The sequence below is a fragment of the Ursus arctos genome, unplaced genomic scaffold, assembly GCF_023065955.2.
Source record: "Ursus arctos isolate Adak ecotype North America unplaced genomic scaffold, UrsArc2.0 scaffold_14, whole genome shotgun sequence".
NCBI lineage: Eukaryota > Metazoa > Chordata > Mammalia > Carnivora > Ursidae > Ursus > Ursus arctos.
Genome location: NW_026622808.1, coordinates 21,177,330 through 21,193,601, shown reverse-complemented (window position 1 = coordinate 21,193,601; position 16,272 = coordinate 21,177,330). Strand labels below are relative to the sequence as shown.

The 16,272-nt window shown below is 56.8% G+C and overlaps 1 protein-coding gene across 6 annotated transcripts; it reads right to left on the bottom strand.

The window, feature by feature from the left end:
* Positions 1 to 62: 62 nt before the first annotated feature.
* On the bottom strand, positions 63 to 16,179 carry CC2D1A (coiled-coil and C2 domain containing 1A). 6 transcript variants are annotated; one of them, XM_044379996.3, is made up of 29 exons: positions 16,087 to 16,179; positions 14,390 to 14,525; positions 12,672 to 12,787; positions 12,512 to 12,577; positions 12,107 to 12,241; positions 11,774 to 12,008; positions 8,165 to 8,289; positions 7,769 to 7,841; positions 7,555 to 7,626; positions 7,316 to 7,446; positions 7,165 to 7,237; positions 6,358 to 6,491; positions 5,892 to 6,006; positions 5,638 to 5,810; positions 4,767 to 4,889; positions 4,623 to 4,681; positions 4,416 to 4,532; positions 3,107 to 3,180; positions 2,974 to 3,032; positions 2,803 to 2,854; positions 2,590 to 2,689; positions 2,417 to 2,507; positions 1,969 to 2,106; positions 1,812 to 1,876; positions 1,175 to 1,238; positions 953 to 1,079; positions 803 to 879; positions 670 to 717; positions 63 to 572 (listed from the first exon to the last, which is right to left on the bottom strand). In XM_044379996.3, exons 2-29 carry the CDS (start codon positions 14,487 to 14,489, stop codon positions 552 to 554), a joined length of 2,763 nt encoding a protein of 920 aa, XP_044235931.1. In that variant the 5' UTR covers positions 14,490 to 14,525; positions 16,087 to 16,179; the 3' UTR covers positions 63 to 551. The 6 variants fall into 6 exon arrangements, with proteins under 6 accessions (XP_044235931.1, XP_057167542.1, XP_026343898.1 ...); XM_057311559.1 differs by having other exon boundaries at positions 1,812 to 1,873; positions 16,087 to 16,178; XM_026488113.4 differs by having other exon boundaries at positions 1,812 to 1,873; positions 15,862 to 16,155.
* Positions 16,180 to 16,272: the final 93 nt, after the last annotated feature.

The window sequence follows — 16,272 nt, the reverse complement described above, 5'->3', positions numbered from 1 at the left end:
TCCCCGGGGGGACTGTGGGGAAGACCCAGCTAATCACAGAGGGTGGGAGCAAGAAACAAAGATAGGACAGAGGGAGCCAGGCGTGGCCCTGGCTGTTTTATTCCCTGTGTTAGCCCTGGGGAGCCAGCCAGGCTCTGGCTGACCTCAGCGGCTTCTTTGGGGTATGGGTGGGCTTCAGGGTTAAGGCTGGGGAGGGACAGGAAGTAAAGTGCTTGCAGGGGCCCTCGGGGCTTGGTCCTAGCTGCCCCCCACCTCCGGGACAGCCCAGGGGCCCGACACCCCAGGCTGTGCAAACGGGACTGTCCAGGGCCCACCCAGCCAGGCCTGGGCAAGGGGCACAAGCTGGCTGGTGGTACTATCCCCAGCGCCTCCTGCCAGGGAGGCTGTGGCCTGGTTGGGGGGACCCAGTGGGGGAATGTGTCCGTCTGGAGCCGACTGTCCGCTGATTGTCTGCTTGTCTGGTTCTCGGCTGTGGCTTTGTCCGCTCCTCCCAGTGCCGGGGCCTTGGGCCTGCTCCCCACTCTCCAGGAGCCGCCCGCCTGGCTGGGCCCTCACCTGCGGAGCCGCTGCAGCTGAGGGGGAGGCCACAGGGGTCAGGGGGTGCTCACGGCCACAGCCACACACACACACACACACACACACACACACACCCATACCCTGGCCACTCACCTCACTCTCTACCAGGTTCCGCCTGTACAGTGCCTCCTTTGCGGCCTCCTGGGGGCCGAGAGGTGGTCAGTGGGCCGCTACCGGCAGCCCCAACCCGCACCCTCCACACCCGGCCAGCCCTCACCCCGCTCACCCTGCTGCCGTCATTGCCCAGGCGCCTGGCAGCCTCCGTGTAGAACTGCAGCTGACGCTCCAGCTGGGCCACGTACTCTGATGGCGGGACCGGGTCAGGATGGGGATGGCTGCCCCACCCTCCCCCACGCACCCCTCCCCGAGACCCTACCCCTCCGGATGTGCGGGCCCCCCTGCTCCAGCTGTGCCCGCTGCCACTGGCTGCGTTGCAGGATGTCCTGGTACTGCTGGGCCACTTCCTGGGGCACTGGCCGCCGCGCCTGCCTGAGGGCCAGGATCTGGGGGGTGCAAAGCGGGGCACCGTGATGGCCCCGCCCGGGGGCTACAGAACCCCCAATCCTGCCCCCCCCAGCCCACCAGAGCAGGCACCCACCTTCCGTTCCAGACGCTCTTGGTCAAAGGCCAGCACGCTGAGGCTATGCAGGGGCCGTGCTGATCTACGGAGGTGGGAAAGGGTGAGGGGCAGCAAGGACCCCCGAGCCCTGACCCCATTAATTCGACAGACACACTGGGAACCCGGGAGTGGCAGGAGACAAGCCAGGCCCACCCTGCTGTTGCTGAGCCCGCAGCCAAGGGGGGGATGATGGCCGTACCCTCAGGCAACTGCAATGCCAGGTGGTCAGGGAAGGCTTCCTAGGGGAGGCCGCAGCCAAGCTGGGAGCCACAGGAGTCAGAGCTGGGCAGGAGCATGGGGGCCTAGCGGGTAGGGGTGCTCAGGGCAAGACCACAGAAAAGCCCAGAGGCCAGTAAAAACTAGGTGTAGGTAACCATGAACCAACAGGAGGAAGTGGGGAAAGGGAAGACTACTGGATATATTGACAACATCACAAAAGATCTTAAAAATCAGGCTGAGGAGTTAAAACTGGATGCTTCAGGAGAAGGGGAGGCAGGACACATTTTGGAGCATGGGAGAGACATGAGACAGTTTGTGCCCGATGGGAAATTGTCCAGGAGGGGCTGAGACGGGAAGAAGGGGCTTCTCTCCAGCATGGCTTGACCCAGCTACCTACCTGTTCCCTGGCTCCCTCGCAGGGGCAGGCACGGGAGGGGCCTTCCCTTTGGGCCCAGCAACCTGCTTCAGGGGACAGAACCAGTGTTGTGATCCCCGCCCCCTCCCCCCCAAGCCAAGCCTCCTTCCCTGGGGTCACTGATGGGCAGGAGTCTCACCGTGGGCACAGCTGCTGGCACAGGGTCGATGACCAGCCACCTCTCCGTTGTGGTCTCCAACTGCTGGGCTGTCAGTGGCTCCCGAATTCGGACCATCACCTCCAGCCGGCCCCCCGTGGGCCTGCGACCATCCAGGACCTGGGTGGAAATGAGGGGAAGCGCCTGAGAAGTGGGCAGTGGCTGGAGGCCCAGGGTTGGGATCAGGGGGAACCAGGGCGATTTCCAAAATATGAGCCCCTGGGTATGGCTGAGATATCGACTGGTCAGAATGGAGCAGAGTGCTGGGACTATTTAGGGTTGGGAAGTAGGGAGGTCTGGGACTCCCCGGGGGAGGGGTTGGGTCAGCAGAGGAGACCCTTGGGAGGCCCAGGGCCCGTAGGAAGCATTTGAGTCACGTTAAATGTGACAGAGCCGCCCTGGAGCCTTCGGACAAATGGCCACATCTCACCTCAAGGATCTCCCGGACCTCGCATGCGGTCTCCAGGGCATCCAGCTTGAGTTGGGCTGTGCCCAGCACCCGGTCAGTCTTGAACAGCCCCCTGTGTGTGTATGAAGGGGACAGGATGGTTGGCCCAGGGCAGCTCCCCCTCCCCCAGAGTCCACCTGGCACCCCCAGCTCACCCCTTGTGGACCACTTCAAATTTGATGCCTTTGGTCTGGATGGCCCTTCGGAAGCCTCGGTGGCTGCGATTGATACAGAGTTTGAACTGCTCCTTGAACTCTACTCGGGGAATGAGGACGGGGCAGGCGAAGAGGAAAGAGAGAAAGGTCAGGCTATGGGCTCGCGTTCTCGCTGCAAGGGGTTGGGCTGCCTCCCGCCTCCGCTCAGCTCACCGGGGGAGTCTGTGTTCTTAATCACACTGGTCTTGTCTTTCTGAGCTTCTTCCTGCAGCCAAACAGGAGGCAGGAAAACTTGGGGGCTGGGGCCTCCCCTGGACCCCTGCCCACCCACTCACTCCCAGCCCGATGAGGCTGGAGCCCGTCCCTCCTCGGCTCTCCACATACCACATTGGGATAGGGGAAGTCAAACCGAACAAAGACATCCAGGTCGCTGGGAGACAGCCCTGTGGGCAGACAAGGGTCAGAGCTGGGCAGAGAGGCAGTCCCACAGCCCCGACCCCAGCCTGCCGCCCCTCACCTGGGGGTGTGGGCAAGTTGATCCCCTTCACGATGAAGAGAAGCATGTCGTTGCTGCTGAGGTCGGGGAAGATCCTTCCGGGCGGGCAGGTGGGGAGACAGAGGCACATCAGCTCCAATGCCTGCCCGCCTCTCTGCCCTCGGCGGGGCCACGGAACAAACCCCTCGCTGGCCTTTATCGGCTCCTGGGCTCCAGTTTTAGAATCAGACAGACTGGAAGTTCTTTGTCCAGTTCTGCCAATGGCTTATTTTTGAGACCTTTTTTCAGTCTGCACGGATCTATTTGGGACCTGCTTCGCCCCAGCTGGTGGCCTCCCTGCCGGGGGAGCTTTCCTTCATTTGACATTTCTGGGGTCCCTAATATTCATCATCCAGTGCCCCAGCTGCTTTGCGGTCTTCTTTATTTGCTTCTTCTGACATTTCTCGAGCACCTGCCATGTACCAGCGAGTGCCCTAGCTGCTGGGGGACCTGCCCTTCATTTAGCAATATTTCTGGAACCCCTACTACGTGTCTGCCGGTGTCCTCGCTGCTGGGGACATGGAAGTAAGTGAGACAGACCCTATTCGTGTGCTCATGGAACCCAAGCTAGCTGAGTGAACAGAGAACCAATGAATATATAAATAGAGAAACAAAGCAATCCTGCAGAGAACTAAAATAGGGGAGAGGGGGGTGCACCCAGGAGGGGCTGCTGCAGACAGAGTGGTCAAGGAGGGCCTCTCAAAGGAGGTGACATCATAGGTGATTCTGGATGCTGGGAAGGTGCTGCTACATGGAGACCTGGGGAAGAGGGTCTAGGCAGAGGAAACAGCCGGCGCAAAGGCCCCAAATAGGAACATGGTTGGTCTGAGAGACCAAAAAGAGGCCTGTGTGGCAGGAGGTGAGCGAAATGGGGACAGTGGGTGGAGATGAGGTGATGGGGAGCCGGGGTGACGGGTGTGGCTTATCCTAGGTTATTGCTGTCACTGCACCTAACCTTGTCTATAAATGGGAAAAGTGACCCCAATTCCCTGGGGTGTGGGAAGGCTTGAAAGGAGCAGGACCAACAACAACCATCCCAAGGGCTCGCCCAGGCCTTGGGACAAGGCCCATCTCTGCACTCACTAGATCTTCCCCAGTTTCCAACATGTCACTGTCAACACCCCATCACCATCCTTCACTTGCACCTCACAGCTGCCTCAGGACCCTTGCATATACTGTGCTTTCACCACCCAACCAAACTCTCCCCCAGAGGCAAGTCCTCCACTGGCTTCTGGGGAGTGCAACCCCTTCTCTGAAGGGGCATTTTGGCCAAGGGGCATCAGGGCCTTACTTGATGATGCTGAAGGTTCTCTGCTCAAAGCGAGCAGTGGGAGTGGGGAGACCCCGGGCGAACGCCTGCTTCAGGATCTCCATGCTCCGCTTACAGTCCTCTGCCAGCTTCTCAAATCTGCCATTGAGAGAGCCCTGCTCAGGTCCCTAGTCCCAGGGGTGGTCTGGGGGTGCAAATGTCTGGCAGGATGCGGATAGGGGCACTTACTTGCTGGTTTCAGCAATGTTGCCCAGGTGGGTGAACTGGTTAGAGTGGTTCAGGCACATCTGAAGAGCAGGAGACAGTGAGGGGAGGGATGGGGGGCCATGACCCTGAGGGAGGCCCGCAGAACCGTGCTAGGGGCCACCTCACCTCGTGCTGCTGCCTTATGAGCTTGGTGAGTTCACCGTAGCGCCGGGCAGACTCCTGAGACAGACCTGGGCCAGGCCGCTGGACCAGAGAGAAGTCGTCCTTGTTGACGGGGGCGGGTGGCACCTGGGAAGACAAGGCTCATGGGGAGGGGCCTGCTGGTCATTAACGAACAGGCCCACCCACGGAAATATCAGCCCTCCTTGGAGAGGCCTTCCTGGACCACTGTTTTGTCCCTGCCCTGGACTTTCTTCTTCCCCAAGGTGAAAAGTGGTGCAAAAAGAAAAGTGGATGGTCATTTCCAAAGTGGCAGCATCTATTAGCTGTCTCCGCCAAATGTGATCCTTACCCTCTCTTCCCTAGTAATGGAGTTCTGGCTAGGCACACAGCCAAGAGACTACATGTCCCAGCATCCCTTGCAGCTCGTACAGCCGCATCCCTTGCAGCTAGGTACAGCCATGTGATTCAGCTCTGGCCAGTGGAAGGCTAGCAGAAGTCATGGCACACCAGGGCCCTTCTTTTAAAGGAAACTGCTTGCCTTGCCCTTTCTTTCTCTCGCATCTTCCCACGGACTAAATGCAGACAGGGCATCTACCCCCTCTGACCACATGGACAAAGATGACCTCCTGGGGTGTGGCAGAGCAACAAGATGGAAAGAACCCGAGCCCTGGAGGGCTTTGTCTTTCAGAGCCCAGACTGCCCCGAGCCTTACATGCAAGAAATATGTGTCTGTCTTCTTTTAGCCACAATCTTAGGGGGACCTATTTGTTATAGCAGCTTTACCTGGACCCTAATATACTCCCAGTCACATGGCTAAGTGGCCAGAGCCCCATGGGTGGGTGCCTGGGAAGTCCAGCAGGCCTAGAGAGTTCACCTTAGTGATGTCCACAGGCAGCCCGTTGCGTGAGGCCTCCAGCATGGGCTCCAGCCCCTTGGCCTGGCGCAGGTGCATTTTGGCACCCTCTACATCATTCTTCTGCTTGGCTCGCAGCGCGGCCTGCAGGAGCTGCTTCTTGCGGCCCTCCAGGAAGGCCAGCTGCTGCTGGGCTGTGGGTACAGGGGTGTCGACAGGTGCTGCCCAGACCATGGCCAGGCAATGGGCAGCCAGGGAGGGGAGGGCATACCTACCTCTGGTGGAGGTGCCCTTAGGTGCTGTTTTGGCTGCTGGGGTGGAGCCTGACTGGGGTGCCCTTGAGGGTGGGGCCTTGGGCTGGACCGTGGGGGCCGGAGGGCTGGTGGGCTGCTGAGGGATGGAGAGGAAGTCAGAGCTCTCCCAGGGCCTGCAGTGGTTCTACTCCCCAAAGGATCAGGGCCTGATGCTGACAACAGGGACTGTCCTAGTTTCTGTTTCCTCAGCACTGAACGCAACCTATGGTCCCATTCTCGTTGAATCTTTGCACCGACCCTGGGAGACAGAGACTGCCACCATGCCCACTTTACAGATGAGGAGACAGGATCAGAGAGCAAAATGACCTGCCCGTGGCCACACAGCCGGGAAGAGGCATGGCGGGGATAAGGCCAGTTCTTCCCTGCTGTCAGGGCTCTGCTTTGCTGCCACTCCCCTGCCTCACCCCAAGACCCCAGCCCCTGACACCTTCTTAGGTTCCTCATCCTCTTCATCCTCTGGGCCTTCATCCTGGTTGGCCAGCTTCATGGCAGTTTCCAGGACCCCCACCAGGCTCTGCTGGGTGGGCTCCGTAGCCTCCAGGCCCTGGATGGGGGGAAAGCCTGGGCGGCCAGTCAGGGCCCAGTCAGAAGGGAGGGACCCGTGCCATTATGGTGGAGACGTGGGTTCCTCCCCCCCCTAAGTAGCCTCAGGGCTTTGGATATACTTTGAATCCAGGAAGGAGCTCCTCCTGGTTCTGTGTAGACACCAGATCATTCCAACCTCCCTCTTGCATCTTGGTGCCTCTGGGCCTTGACCAGATTCCAACAAGCACATACTAGGTGAGGTGGGGTACTGGGCACAAGAGGTGGTCACAGGCCTGGAGGGATTCCCAGGGGACCAAGGTGCTAAGTGATAACTGCTCTCCCGGGGGACACACAGGCAGCTCTGAGAACCCAGAGGAGACCGCCAACCCCCTGGGAGGCTGAGTAGGTATGTGTAAAGCTGAGAGCTGATGACTAGGAGACAGTGAGCTGAATGAAGAAGAAATAGAGGGATCAGATGATGGTGGGCTGATGAACAGATTCTCCAAATAACCCCCCCTGATTTTTAGTGTCTGCCAATTTCCATGGTATAAACACTCCTATTATGACCCGACTTTAAGTTACCAATTATCTAACAAGTTTGCAGAATTCCTGAATGCGTAGCAAAGAGCTCCCCAGGCCTGTACCATCCGAAGGAACAGCAGCTACAAAGGCGCAGAGGCCAGAGGGCTGGGGGAGGGGCAGTGCCTACCTGGGGGCACCGGCAGCTCAGCCACATCTACTGCTCGGCCAGCCTTGTGGGCTCGGATGGCATCTTGGTATTGCTGCGACGGACACAGTATTAGGGCTACCTGGGCCAGGTCTCCAGGGGCTGTCTACCTGCCCACTAGGCCCCAACGCACCTTGACAATGCGCTCGTGCATGCGAGCCTTCCGCTGGTCCCCTTTGGCCTTGGCCTGGGCTGCAGCCATGTGGTATCGCTCCATCCGCTGCTCCAGTGCCTCCAGGAGAGTCCGCGGAGGTGGGGGAACCTCTGGGACAGACAGGGGTGGCGGGAGGCAGAGGGGCCACGTTAAGAGTCTTGGGAAGGAGAGACTGTCTTGCCCTGGTCTGCCCGCCACACAGGGTTCCAGGAGCCTACCTGGCGTGGAGGGCACTGTGGTGGGAGTTGGAGGCTGTGGTGGTGGTGATGGTGGGTCTGGGGGCAGCTGGTCTGAGGGCAGAGAGGTCCAGTCCATGAGGGGCTTGCTTGGGCACCCCCCCACCCCAGGCTGGTGTGGCCTGAGGGGGTTCCCAGGTGACCAGTGAGGGTGGCAGCATCAAGTCCTGAAGGGTGAGCAGGGTAGGGTTCTCACCAGGGGGAGGTGGCAGGCGGGACAGGTCCACAGGCTCCCCCCGGCTGAGGGCCTCCAAGACGGCATCGAAGCTCTGAGAGAAAGAGCAGGGGAGGCGGCTGCAGCTAGGGACCAGGACCCTGTGGGGAGCCTCTGTGCCCTGCCATTTGACAGGGGACTCCCAGCTCTATCCATTCCTCTGCACCATCTCGTTTAAGCCCCTTCCAAAATTTATGCCCACTTCACAGAGAGGGTAAACTGGGGTTTTAAGAGATACAGCAGACTACAGCTCTAGAGCGACTAAGAGCCAGGATTCCAGTTTGGGCGTGACCGCAGAGCTCCTGCTCTTTGCCACCATGCAAAGTCGGAAGCATCCTGTCTTCTCCCCCCCGACCCCGTCTGCCCATCTGGACGCACCTTGGCCACGCGGAAGTGTCTGGCAGCAGTGGCAGTATCTCCCTGTTGCTTGGCATGGAGGGCAGCCAACTTATATTCACGCTGGCGGCTCTGCACCTGGGCCAGGGGGCCAGGGCTGCAGGGACCTGGAAGGGGGAACAGCATATGAACCATTTCCCTTTCTTTCTTTCTTTCCTTTCTTTCCTTTCTTTTCTTTCTTTCTCTCTCTCCTTCCTTCCTTTCTTTTTCTTTCTTTTCTTCTTTTCTTTGCTTTTTTTTTTTTAAGACTTTACGTATTTATTTTAGAGAGAAAAAGAGAGGGGAGAGGGTCAAGGGGAAGGGAGAGGGACAAGCAGACTCCATGCTGAGCGCTCGATCTCGTGTGGGGCTGGATCTCATGACCCTGAGATCTTGACCTGAACTGAAACCAAGAGTCAGACACTTAACCAACTGAGCCACCCAGGTGCCCCTGAACCAGTTCTATTTAATCCTCACAACGAAGACTGTTCTTTAGGTCCATCTTACGGATGTGAGAACAAGGCTCAGAGGGGAGGCTGCCTCCCCGAGGTCACAGCCTGAAGATGGTGTGGCAGGCACTCAAGCCCAGGACTCGCGGTCTCCGGAGCCACTGCTGTTTGGCCCCTAAGAGAATTTTGGAAAACTTACGTACCCTTACGCAATTTTAAGCTGGCGTCTGAAAGTTTTTGTCTGAAGTTTCAAAAGTGGCCACTGTTGTTATTCCCACTGCCTTGCAAGTAATTGACATTCACAAAAGAAAACTATCACATCACTTTTTAAAAATCTAATGTACGTTAATTACCATGGTGATTTGAAACTTACCAATACTCACTTTTTTTTTTTTTTTTAAGTAAGCTCTACCCCCAACGTGGGGCTTGAACTCATGACCCTGAGATCAAGAGTCACATGCTCAATGGACTGAGCCGGCCAGGCGCCCCTTCATTTATTTTTTTAATTGTGGCAAAATACACATGGAATTCACCATCTTTTTAAAAAGATTTTATTTATTTATTTGACAGAGAGAGAGCACAAACAGGGGGAGCAGCAGGTAGAGGGAAAGGGAGACGTAGGCTCCCTGCTGAGCAGAGAGCCAGATGCGGGGCTCGATCCCAGGACCCTGAGATCATGACTTGAGCTGAAGGCAGACGCTTAACCGACTGAGCCACCCAGGCGCCCCTGAAATTCACCATCTTAACCGTTTCTAAGTATACAGTTCAGTGGCATTCAGTTGACCCTTGAACAATGTGGGGGTTAAGGGTGCCAACACCCCTTCCCGCCACACAGTTGAAAATCTACTTTGACTCCCCCAAAACTTCACTATTATAGCTTACTGTTGACCGGAAGCATTACCAACAATAAAGGCACTTGACCTACATGTTTTGTATGTTACGTGCATTATACACCATGTTCTCATAATAAAGCAGGCCAAAGAAATTGGTACTAGGAGGGGCGCCTGGGTAGCGCAGTCGTTAGGCGTCTGCCTTCGGCTCAGGGCGTGATCCCAGCGTTCTGGGATCGAGCCCCACATCAGGCTTCTCTGCTAGGAGCCTGCTTCTTCCTCTCCCACTCCCCCTGCTTGTGTTCCCTCTCTCGCTGTCTATAAATAAATAAAATCTTAAAAAAAAAAAAAAGAAATTGGTACTAGGAAAGCCACAAGGAAGAGAAATACAGTGTTGTACTGTGTTTATCAGAGAAATAGTGACCCGCTCAGTTCAAAGCTGCGTTGTTCAAGGGTCAACTGTAAATGTGGGTGCTCGAAAGCCTTTTCTCGACCACCCTACGGTACATTTGTGCAACCAAAATCCATCCCTGCAGTGCGTTGCCAAAGTGAGGAAGCAGAGTTAAGCTTCTTTTCAAAGAGTGTGTTAGTTACAGTATCAAATAACACAGTTCAATAGGTTTTCAGGGGAAGTGTCTCTAAACTGAAAGCAATCCGGGCAATTTTGGGTATAAAAAAACACGGGGTAATAGATACACCACCCAGGGTCCACAGATCCTAGAAACACCTGGAAAGCTGCCATGCATTGTACTTTCTCAGACTCACAACTGCACCTAGAGCTTCAAGTTTAGGTGTAATTGCCTGAAAAGGTGTCCGTAGGTTGAGGCAAAACACCTTGACATTTGCTTGGTTTTATGTCCCATCACTGCAAGTCTCTGAGTTAAGAAAATGTTCTTCCGGGTTGAAGCACTGGTATGACGAGCACGCAACTGAGCAAAGCCGAAACATGTCAAGCTTCTGGATAAAGAATTTTTATAGACCAAGAGTAAACTTTTATGAGCAAGGTACCTCTTGTTGACATGGTCGGGGCTGGGTCCCCCCTCTACCAATTAACTCCTGTTTTCCGGTTTATTCTTTCCCAACTTCCCTGTTTTCTTTTTTTAAAGCATAAAGAAACCTGCTTCACACCAACAAACAGATGGCAAGAGGCGGAGTCTTGTCATCACCCTGTCGGGGGATCCCCTGAACCCCTGCCAACCTACATGCCAAAACCCCATCGTGAGAAACGTTCTGGTGATTTCAGCAGAGAACTTCAGGTGATGATTTCCCATAATCCTCCTTGACCTTTGCCAAAACAACAGCTTAGAAACCAGTCTGGCTGAGGTAAGGTTTAGACCGGCTGTTTACCTTCTCGACCAGGCCAGCCCAGTTTTAAGTGTCTCTTTGGTTCACTCGGGGAGTGTCTGCCTCTGGGGCAGAGCCTGTGTTGATATTCTAGAAGGGACGAGGTGCGGGGGGGTGGGGGGAGGCACTCCTTTCCCGTAGTGGGAGGAGGGTGGCCCGAGAAGGGAAACCTCTTGGGAGGTTGGAAAACCTCCAGCAGGTGAGTTTTAGGAGAGAAGACAGACAAGCTGAGGGCTTGGAAGTTATCCACTTACAACTCTCTGTGTGAGAATGGGAGCCCGCGAAAGGAGCAGGGCTCTGACGCACGCTGCAACATTACCCTAAGTGAAAATAGTGAATAAGGACAAATAGCGTGTGGTTCTACTTACACGAAATAGCTAGGAGAGGCAAATTCACAGACAGAGAGCAGATGGTGGCAGCCTGGGGCTGGGGGGAGGGAGAATGGGGAGTTAGTGTTCCGTGGGGCAGAGTTTTGGTTTGGGGTGATGCAAAATCTTTGGAAAAAGATGGAGGTAGTGGTTGCACAACACTGCGAATGTGCTACACGCCGCTCAGTTAATTACACACTGCAAGACGGTTACAACGGCCAAGGTTACGTTATATCTATTCTACCACCACGCGCACAAAAAAGGCATTGCTGAACTCCAGAGGCACAAGGACCTAGGAAAGGGAGGGGTGTTAAGAATATCTAACACACGGGGTGCCTGGGTGGCTCACTTCGTTAAGCGTTCGGCTCCTGATTTCAGCTCAGGTCATGATCTCCGGGCTGTGGGACTGAGCTCCGCGTTGGGCTCCGTGCTCAGCGTGGAGTTGGGATTCTCTCTGTTCCTCTCCCCCTGCCCCTCCCCCTGCTTGCATGGGCTCAATAAATAAATGAATGAATGAATAAATATCTAATGAATGAATGAGTCAGCACCTCCACAAAATGGCCAACTGCTGACTACAACCCCCGCAAATCCCATGTCAGCCCAGCCCTGCCCTAGGCCTACCTGGAGGAAGCTGGGGCTTAGCCAAGCCTATGGATGTGGCTGGAGCAGAGGAAGGAGGGCCTTCGACCATGACCCTGGGCTCTGGGACTGGCTGGTTTGCAGAGGCCGGCTGGGTGGGTGCCGCCGTGTGGCTGGGCGTGGCTGCTGGGCCCTTCCCCACTGCCACAGGTGGTGGGATGTCCCCTTCATCAATGGTGTTACCCTTCCGGACAGAGGCCAGCAGGTTTTCAAGTGTCTGAGAGCAGGTGTGAAAGCGGTTTTTAGAGGAGCCTGGAGCCGGGTGCAGTGGCCAGTGGTAGGGTCCCAGCACCCTCCCGTCACCTGCCCGCTCACCTTAAGCCCCCGGTCGTAGCGCCGCATCTTGGCACCATCTCCAGCTTGCCTAGCGCTTTCGATCGCTGTCTGGTAGAGAGCCAGCCTCTCCTGCAAGGTGGCCTCCACCCCTGGGCTGGGGGCTGTGGCCTTCAGCTGCAGGAGGGACCGGGGCATGGCCTGGGTGGTGACCCCACCTGAGCTCTCCCCAAGAGCTCCCTTGTCAAGTGCCTCCCACACACCAGGCATGTTGCCCCTGGGCCAGCTGTCCCCACCCCACCCTACCCCACCCCCGCCAGGCAGAAATCATCATCCCCATTTCCCGGTGCAGGGAACTGGGTCTCAGAGGTGTCATGCCACCTGCGCAAGGTAACATGGCTGAGGCCTCGAACTCTGGCCTATGGAGAGCAGGTTGCTGGGCTATACCTGAGCCACAGGAGGGTGGGACTCCACAGTCTTCTGCTCCTCCCCAAGGACCTCGTTTAGCTCTGCCTGCAGGGGCACACGGCCACGGGCCAAGCATGAGGGCCCGCTGGATGGTGCAATGACAGCGTGGGAGGCCCCCCGCCTTGCCCTGGGTGCTCACCAGCAGGTCATCATCAGCCTCCACATCCTCCTCGTCTGTACCCTCATCCTCACCTTCATCCGGGTCTCTCATGCACAAGCTGGCCATCTTCTCAATGGCCTCCATGGGCAGGGGGCCTGGCGGCAGGGAGAGGCCCCAGCTGGACGGGGATCCCTCAAGAGTCCCCAGCCTCCCATCCATTACCCATGGCCCCAAAGACTAGGGCAGCATGTCCCCTTCTTGGCCCTTCCATGGCACCCCACGGCCCTCGGGCCCACCAGGTATGATCCTGATCCCCGCAGATCTCGCCCGCCTTGTCTCTTCCTTATGGAGCCCGACTTGGCACCCCGGCTCCGCAGCTTTCTCGCTTTGGAGCCCTGGGCAAGTCTTGCCCTGTCTGGGACTCAGTCTTCCCATTAGACCAGGACAACAGTTTCTCCCTCACAGGTGGATCGTGGGAACTAAAGCTAAATGAAGCTCGAGCATAGCACGTGGTCAGCATTTTGTTATCTGAGTTATTCTCATTATTTGCATTAGGCATGTTCTATAAAACTGCCATCAGTGCTGACTTAGCGCACACTGGACCATTGCCCCTCGAGGAAATACAAGGTGAGGGTCCCATGAGCCTCTGGGCAGCACATTTTTGTCAACCAGTCATACCCTTGCCTGCTGTGAGCTTCTACCTCATGATGCCTTTTCAAGTATATATTGTTGATTTGGTAACGTCGAACTCAAGGCCAACAGCAGCACTGTAACTCCTGCCTGAATGAAGCTCACCTGTTGGGTCTTTTCTCCATAAGACACAGCACAGCCCTCTTGCTCTCAGAAACATGAGACAGCACTAAGCCCTACCCTTGGGAGCATCTTGAAGAGCAAAATCACCAACAGAAAGCACCAAAATGAGAAAAAAGTGCAGCTTTACACAGACCGTGGAAAGGACACTTGTTTATGGCACACCGCGGGACAAGAAGGCGGAGTGGCATCTCGCTTCGCCTCGGCTGGGAGCATGTATGTCGAGTGACTCCAACTCCTGGCAGCTCTGTGCATGCCCGCCGAGAACTGCAAAAGCTCCCCAAGTATTGATCTGGGTGCCCGCAGGTGAATTCACAAATATGGAATCCATCGATAATGAGGACTGACTGAATTAGCTGAAAAGTATAAAGGTTCCTTCCGTTTGCCCTTGGAGCTCCAGTCCCACTGCCCATTACAGAGTTGCAGGCCCCTGCCACCTCCCCTACGGGGCTTTTGCAGGTGCTGCGGCCTCTCCCAAAAATGCTCCCCAGCTCTTCACCTGGCCTTCCTTACTGTGGGTGCCTCTTGCGGGCATCTGGCCCTAGCTCACAGGTCTCTCCCATCGCTCTGGGCTTCCCTCATCCCAGCCCTCAGCACGGGACGCAAGCCGGAAGAAATGCTAGACCCTGTGTGAAGTGTTTTACAAACACTGGAAGAATAACTCTTGTGATGAAGTGCAGTCATTGTTCCCATTTTACGAATGGGGAGACTGAGGCCCACACAGATGCTGGGACTCATCAAGTCACACAGCCAGTAAGCGGCAGAGCTGGGATTTGAACACTCACCCTGGGTCCACAGTTGATCACTTAAAGCCTTACCCAGGCTGTGGGTTCCAGGAGGGCAAAGACCTTCTCTGTCTCCTTTCCTCCTTCTCCCCAGGGTCCAGCGCTGAGCCCTGCCCACAGCAGGAGCTCAGAAAATGTTCAGGGGTGTGTTGAAAGTCTCACCTTTGCCTTTGACCTTTTCCAGGACTTGGGGCTGGCCCCCAACCAAGGCCAAGAACTCGGCCTCCAGTTCCTCATTGGTAACTCCATCCTCAGGGATCATCAGGCCGTCTGGGGAGAAGTCAACCAGCAGGCCCAGCTGAGGGAAGAGCAAGGGTCCAGTCAGACCTCGGAATGCACCCCACTTGGTCAGAGGCAGCCAGGACGGACCCAGAGTTCCCTTAGGAGGAAGGAAACCCAGACCTCCTGGGGAAAGTCATTTTCCCTGAGGAGTGCCAGGAGGCTGAAACGGGCTCAGAATGCAACAGGTGTCCCAGGATGGGCTGGGCCTTCTGGCATAGATCAACACACGGGGCAAAGGGCAGGCAGAGACCCTGCTCCCTGCTCTGAGCCCACGCCCATGATGTGCTGCTGACCAAGTTCAGTGGGAAAAGCAGGCCCTACACCTTGCCCAAAGCAAAGCCACTCTGCACATCTGGGCTTCTCCTTCCAGCACACTCAGCAGTGGGGGCCACGAAGGAGGTTCCAAGAGCAAATAGAAGCCCGGAAAACAACACAGAAGTTGAAAGCGGGGTTTTCATTGTGTAACAGACTTGTTTCAAGACCAATCGTGATGTGATAATATTATGTTGAACTATACAAAATTGCCTTTTCTGTGGGTCAAAATGGGCAATTATGTATGGCTCCTTTTAATAGTAATAACGAGGTTACACTTATTGAGGACTATGTTCTAGCACTTTCCATAAACTGTCTCAATGAATTTTCACAACTGTCCTGTGACTTAGGGACTGTTAGGGCCTCCATTTTACAGATGAGGAATCTGAGGAGTAAGAGCTGTGAAGCCGAGGGTCCAAGGTACAGAGGCCAGCAGGGAACTCCAGGCTGGCCAGACGCTAATACCCCGGCACTAAGCTATGTCCTGGGGTTCTTCCATCAAAGCTGATGGAATCAAACTCTCCAGGTGCCTGGGGCAGAGGAGATGCAGGAGGGAAAGGAGGTCCAGACACAGTCCCATGGGCTCATGGCCGCAGCTCTGGATTTGCTCTTAGCTCTGGCCAAGCTGTTAATCCCTATGACCTTGGGAAGCTGTCTTCACCTCTCTGGGCCTCAGTGTCCTCATCTGTACAGTGGGGATAAAAAGAGTCTGACTTGGCCTGGCTGATGCGAGGTTCCATGCGTGTTCAGGCCAGGAGTGCAGTAACTATCCTTATCCCAGGTCCGAGGCCTTCCCCTCCCAAACTGGAGAGTCTGCGGCAACAGGTGGCCCTGAGCCCAGGGCGGGGCGCCAAGAGCTGAGGAGCTGGGGAGCAGGGGCCAGCAGGCCGCACTTGGGGGACAGAACCTCATCTGGAGGGCAGGGACCCGGGCTCACCAGGGGGTGGTGATCTGGTTCCCCTGGGGGGTGGGGCCCTCCCCTGAACCTGAGATAGGGGTGAGTAGGGTTCCGTAGGCGAGGCCGTGGGGTACAGACTCACCTGGCGGGCAGCGGCGGCACCTCGGCCTGGGGGTCCCGGGGGTCCCTTCCTCTTGTGCATCTTCCAGGCTGGATGCCCGGACCACTGGCCACCTCGCCTGGCCTTGCCCTGCCTCCTCCCCCGGGGCCTATCGCCGCGCACGCGCACTTCCTGAGCCACACGCCCCTCGTTGGCGCCCCGCGACCGCTGACCCCGCGCCCTCGCCCCCCAGGGTGACCGCCTCACTTCCGCCTCGGCCCTCCGGCTCCGCGGCACCGGAGCGCAGCCACTGGACTTGCTGGGCCCGCCACGCTGAAACTACAGCTCCCGGCCGGCAGTGCGCGGGCACGCGTGCGTACTGCAGGGTGGTGGGCGGTGCCGTGAGCTGCGCGGCGAAAGAGGCGGGACGAGCGTGGGTGTAAGGGGCGGTGC

Coding starts and splice junctions, on each gene's coding strand:
- CC2D1A (XM_026488111.4), bottom strand. CDS start 15,921: ATGCACAAGAGGAAGGGACCCCCGGGACCCCCAGGCCGAGGTGCCGCC. Junction 2,855..2,973: donor ACTTCCCCTATCCCAATGTG/GTATGTGGAGAG, acceptor GTTTGGCTGCAG/GAAGAAGCTCAGAAAGACAA. Junction 1,080..1,174: donor AAGAGCGTCTGGAACGGAAG/GTGGGTGCCTGC, acceptor TGCACCCCCCAG/ATCCTGGCCCTCAGGCAGGC.